This window comes from Melanaphis sacchari, unplaced genomic scaffold (genome assembly GCF_002803265.2).
Source record: "Melanaphis sacchari strain LSU unplaced genomic scaffold, SCAv2.0 Contig12_pilon_pilon, whole genome shotgun sequence".
NCBI classification, from domain to species: domain Eukaryota; kingdom Metazoa; phylum Arthropoda; class Insecta; order Hemiptera; family Aphididae; genus Melanaphis; species Melanaphis sacchari.
Window position 1 is genome coordinate 976924 of NW_020270527.1, and position 5540 is coordinate 982463.

A 5540-nucleotide genomic window follows, 5' to 3' on the forward strand; every position below is an offset into this window, starting at 1 on the left:
ACTTTAAAACTAAAATATCAATAAAAACTTATGAAACTCCCTAGAACTCTCTTGCCTTTAAAATTGGTTAAATAATAGAGAAATTCACTTAAATATTTTACATTGAGGTTTGAAAAATAAAATGATTGCGTTATGCCCGTTATGGTGTGCTTATAAGATGTAGACAACACGAATTTATCGAAATATAAAGGTTTATTTTGTCAGTGAACCATTTCAACCGTGCCTGACATGAGCCGTAAACCTAACGATTTTTATTTTTGTAAAAAGTTCAAATAACTTTTTTGATTTATGAACAGCAAATCATGCATTGGTGACAGCACACAAACAATAATATTCTATGCATAATAGCCAAGTTCGTATATCTCGTTTACTACTTTAAGTAGAAGTTTGTAAAAAAATATTGGTGTCACTTTCTAACTAAGTAACACTATTTTAGAAAATGTACAATAATTCTCATAAAACGACAAGTTTTCTATTAAAAAACCGTCATTTTAGAGATAAAAGAGTAACTTAAATTTAAGTTTGTAACTTGAAAAATTGATCTTCTCTCGATTTCAATAACTTCTAATGCGAAAAGATAGGTCTTAGTTTTTTTGAAAATAATTTACGGCTTCTATAAAATTTATAAAGTTAATATCATAACAAAAGCGTAGCTCTAGAGATTCCTAGAGATGATATATTTTTAATTAGAGGTTATGAAGGAGACTTAGATAAACAACTCGAAATACTAAACTACCGTGTCCCGAGGAACTGGAACTCTTATTAAAAAATATACCATAATCGGAATAGAAAAGTTGTAGACAAGTTTTACAAGTCTTTTTATGTGTTAATACTTCCAAGTAATAGTTAATAGTAATGGAAACAGGTTTTGCTAATCATAAAAAGTGAATACTAGTTACTAGTACAATAAACTTATATTATTATATTATATTGGTTAGGGACTCGTAAATTTAAGAGATAGGCAACCATCGGTATATGTAGACTGAGGCGATTGAAAAACTTGCTGCGCCGTAGATAGGTATAATGCAACTAAATACACAATATTGGTTAAGGTGTCAAAAATTGTTGTCGCCTGTTGATGATTTTATAATAATAATAATAAATAATAATTATATCCAATTTTTTATACTAAGTAAATTTAAAATATGATGTTTTAAAATGCTCTAAAAAAGACCTACAAATACCGCAATTGAAATAACACAAGGTTCTTGTGTTATAACGTACAGTGGATTAAAAATGCATTTATTAATATTTAATGTTTAACATTTTAAGAAGCATTAGAGTATCTTGATATTTTTTATCATTTTTATATTTTACGCGATTTCCGTAGTCTGAATAAGAGCGAGTTAGTGTAACAGAGTAGTATTAAAACAAGTAGAGTTATCATGCGCAAAAGCAGGTTAGGTAGAAAAAAAATTTGGAGGGGATAGGGGGTTGAAAAAATGTTCATAAATATCATACTATTCATATTGTATTTATTTTAGATACCTATTATATTATTTATATTACAATATTATTATAATATTGTTTCATAACTAATAATTTATTTTAATTTATTCATTAGTTATACATGTGTATTTCATGTAATTTGTTTTTGTAAATATGTAAAATGTATTTCGTGGTGGGGGGGGGGGGGGGGTTAAAAACCCCCTTGCGTTCACACTTTATAGTTATAAAACATATTTATTTTATTATAACCTAATTAGCTAAAATAAAGTAGGATTATTCAAACTATTTAAAAATATCCAGTTACTTGTGTATTACTATAATTGAATAATATTTAATTTGTTGGAATAAGTAAAAAAAAAATAAAAAATAAATAGATACTGATTTTATCATAATGGTGTGATGGTAATAGATTATAAAATATATTATATGCCTCATTTAAAAAACACTTTGTACTAAAAAAAACTATGTTCTACATTATAAGCTAAAAAGAAAACATTATCCTACAATTGCAATTCTATTAATCGCAATAAAAAATATGCTATTATAGGACCTGGAACTTGATGACCAAAAAATCTTTAAAAAATGTACACAAAAAAATAAATATTTAAATGACTTCAACAAATTATTGTTTCAAATTAATATATTTTTTAAATAGTCCATTTATTATTTTATTTAACTAAATTTAAACAATGCTAATATTTTTATAGATTAATAATGTTTTTTAGAGACTTCAGATTTTAAATTAAATTTAAAACGGAAATAAGAAATAATGTCAGTAATACAAAATAATTACAAAAAAGGAATCGATATTTAAAATTTTTCAAAAAATAACTGATGGATTGGGTTACACAATATATTAGTTTTTTCAAATACTTAGTTTTGTCGAAACAATATAAAAGAAAAATTTTAAAAATGTAAATATATCTACCAGAATACATAAAATGACCTAAATCAGTAAAAAATGACCGTAAGACTAAAATTACCGAAAAAATGCAAAATTAAAATGGTTAAAAAACTTATATTTTTGTGTACATAACCATGTGAGGATTAACACAAGTTTCTATTTCAAATTTAGTAACTGTTGCCTTCAGATCATCGTGCAATTCCCATCGATTAATTCTTCGTCGGATATATGTAACATAATGCTCTTTGTAATAATGGATTATTGAGACCAAAATGTAGCTGAAATTGAAAAAATTTACCTCATGGTTAATTTTTAATATTATCAATTGTTATCTGTTTATTAAAATGTATTGATAAGTCTAAAATTAATTCATTTTAGTACTAAGTAATATATTTTATAAAAGATGTAAAATAAGAATAGTATCAACTTACTGGTTACTATTTAAATGAATGATTACTGGAAAATCACTTAATTTAGATGTTTTTTTTAATGGCTCTCTCTTCGCCTGTTACAATATGATCAACTTCAATAAATAATGTGTCTTCTAGTTTTCTGTATGTTGTTATGACTCCTGCAGTACACTTTGGATTATTGCAAGGATACATTTTAGATTTCATATATTTTTCAACCCACTCTCCTAAGTTTTTGAATGATAAATTCTCATTTTCCGGTGAATCATTAACTGACATGGGTAATATATCATCAGACGATAAAACAATCGTTGACGAAAGTAAATTGTCTTTCTTCGAACATTTTTTTGAACATTCAAAAATCTGTGTGGCACTAGGCATTGCCTTTAAATATTCTTTAACTATTTTATACAGATCAGACATTGCATCTAAAATTTTAATACCGAGTTCATTAGGTTGGACTTTAAAATGCTGTTGCAGTAGATCAAGTCTTTGTAAATAAAATAATTGTTTGTCTTTCTGATTTTGTAAAGCCAAACTTTTCGCCATTTTTAAAAATTTATTGTCCATAATATTATCTACGCTGCAGCTAAAAGTTGAATAATCCGTGTAGGCGACCACTATCCCCACTAAAATCGAGTCAAAAGCACAAGTATTTATCACGTTATAAAACGCTTGCTTATAAAACAAAATTCCACAAGTAGCTCCATTCATTATGTACGTATTTCGCTTAAATTTTTTTGTGGAACATAATATTGTTTTGTTATTAATTAGACGACCTGAAAAATTAAAATTTTAACGTTTTAATAAAATATATTTTTTGATGAAATTATTTGTAAAATACGTAATACAAATATTATAATTTATAAGTATCATCAGTGGAGAACCTAAAACTTAATAACTAGATCACCCTTTCATATAACTAAACTATTAATACAAAACATAATTTCTTTTAGATTATATTAAAAAATAATTTATAATGTTTAAATTTGCAAGAGTAAACTAGGAATTAAAAAAGAATTAACTTTAAAATGTAGTTGATGAGTCATTAAAAAAATTAGATAAAGTCTAATTATTTTATAATTTATTTAAATTTACATTATTATTAACAACTCAAACCATAATTTAACACTATAGTTTATAGTGTATATATAATTTTGATTGTCTTTTTATTATTTACAGATAGTTAAATTAATATACTGAAGACAATGCATATAATTTAATTTAATTAATACATCTTTTCTGATTGAAACTGTCACTAAATATTTTACCAAAATAACATACTTACAATACCTACTTAAGTCTGACCCTGTTAATTACAATACTTAATATCCTTTACTTTTTAGTAAGTATAATACTTACTACAAAACCTTAAAATACAAAATAAAAATTATTGTTTTTATAGTAGAAATGTACTTCAATTTTTCAATGTTTTTTTTTTTAATATTATGTTTTTGAAAAATTATACTTTAAAGAATAATTTTAAATAACTTTAAAAACCCACCTCTCTTCGCTATTTATTCTATTTATGCAATCTACATAGCATAATACTTTATTTAATTTACTAACATACCCAAATAATGATATAATACTTGGAAAATTCTATGTATTTATGAAGTAGTATTAAGTATAGTAGAAAAAGGTTTAATTCAAATATTTTAGATATATAACCTGACTTTCTCCTTGTAGTTCTTAAATTTTTGAGCAGCTCACACTTAGAGGGATGTAAATATGCCTCTTTTTTTATGGATAAATGTGTGTTACAGATAAAACATATCCACGTACAATTATTGTAATCACAATTTAAATTATCAACTTTTTTAATAAAACTTGGTAGGCGGCCCATTGTCGTTTGCACCGTGAAATTTCTAAATAAACAAATTTAACAAAATTTTAATAATATTTATTTTATTCAACATTATAGAAATACTAAAATTCCAAATGTTTAAATATTTATACAATTTTATGTATAGCGTACATCTAACACACAAGCCCAAATTATAGCGGCAAAATAAGCGATTCCTCCATTCTTGTGGAATTTCAGAGACAATAAACTTTTATAAAAATAAGTATATAAGTATAAAAAATATATTTAAGTTATTTAAACATTAAATTAAGGAAACATATCATATAAAATATAAAATACTTAAAATAGATATAAATATAAAGATATATAATATAATGAGACATAAAATTCTATTTTACTAAAATAAATGGATGAACTATTGCCATGATTGTTGTTACAAAATGTTAAACTACTAATAAGCATAATTACTTAATATTTTAATCTTCTTAAACTCAAATGGATGAAATTGAGTGAAACATGTGAGGTTACATGACTTCCAAAGTGACTCAGCAAAACTCAGTGACGCTCGATCACGTAGAGTATCATATAGTGGGAATTACACTGGTTTTACGCGGCACCCGGAGCCATTTTAGTAACCCACCTTAGATCAAACACTGGAAATGTACAACTCATCATAAAATTGTAATTTTATCATGTTAAAATTTTCATACTATAAATAATACGTGTTAGGAATATCGTATCAAATTGTTTAAGAATAATATCGAAAAATTAAAATTTTATGAAACATCGTGGTTGGTACCATCAAATATTTATGAACAATATTCTCCCTTAATTTTAACTGCGCTGGAACATAGAAAATCTGTGGACGCCACTAGCGAGAATACAATAGTAATGTGATAAATTATCGTGACCCTGTACAGCTACTAAATATTATAACTTAAAAGTATTCTTACTTGTGAATAAAACGATT

The 5540-nt window shown here is 25.1% G+C and overlaps 1 protein-coding gene across 1 annotated transcript; it reads right to left on the reverse strand.

Annotated features, from left to right (window-relative positions):
• Nucleotides 1-3136: 3136 nt before the first annotated feature.
• LOC112591239 lies at nucleotides 3137-5540 on the reverse strand. Its single transcript, XM_025334996.1, has 4 exons — nucleotides 5524-5540; nucleotides 4435-4631; nucleotides 3207-3542; nucleotides 3137-3147 (listed from the first exon to the last, which is right to left on the reverse strand). The coding sequence occupies exons 2-4, from the start codon at nucleotides 4607-4609 to the stop codon at nucleotides 3137-3139; spliced, it is 522 nt and encodes a 173-aa protein (XP_025190781.1). The 5' UTR covers nucleotides 4610-4631; nucleotides 5524-5540.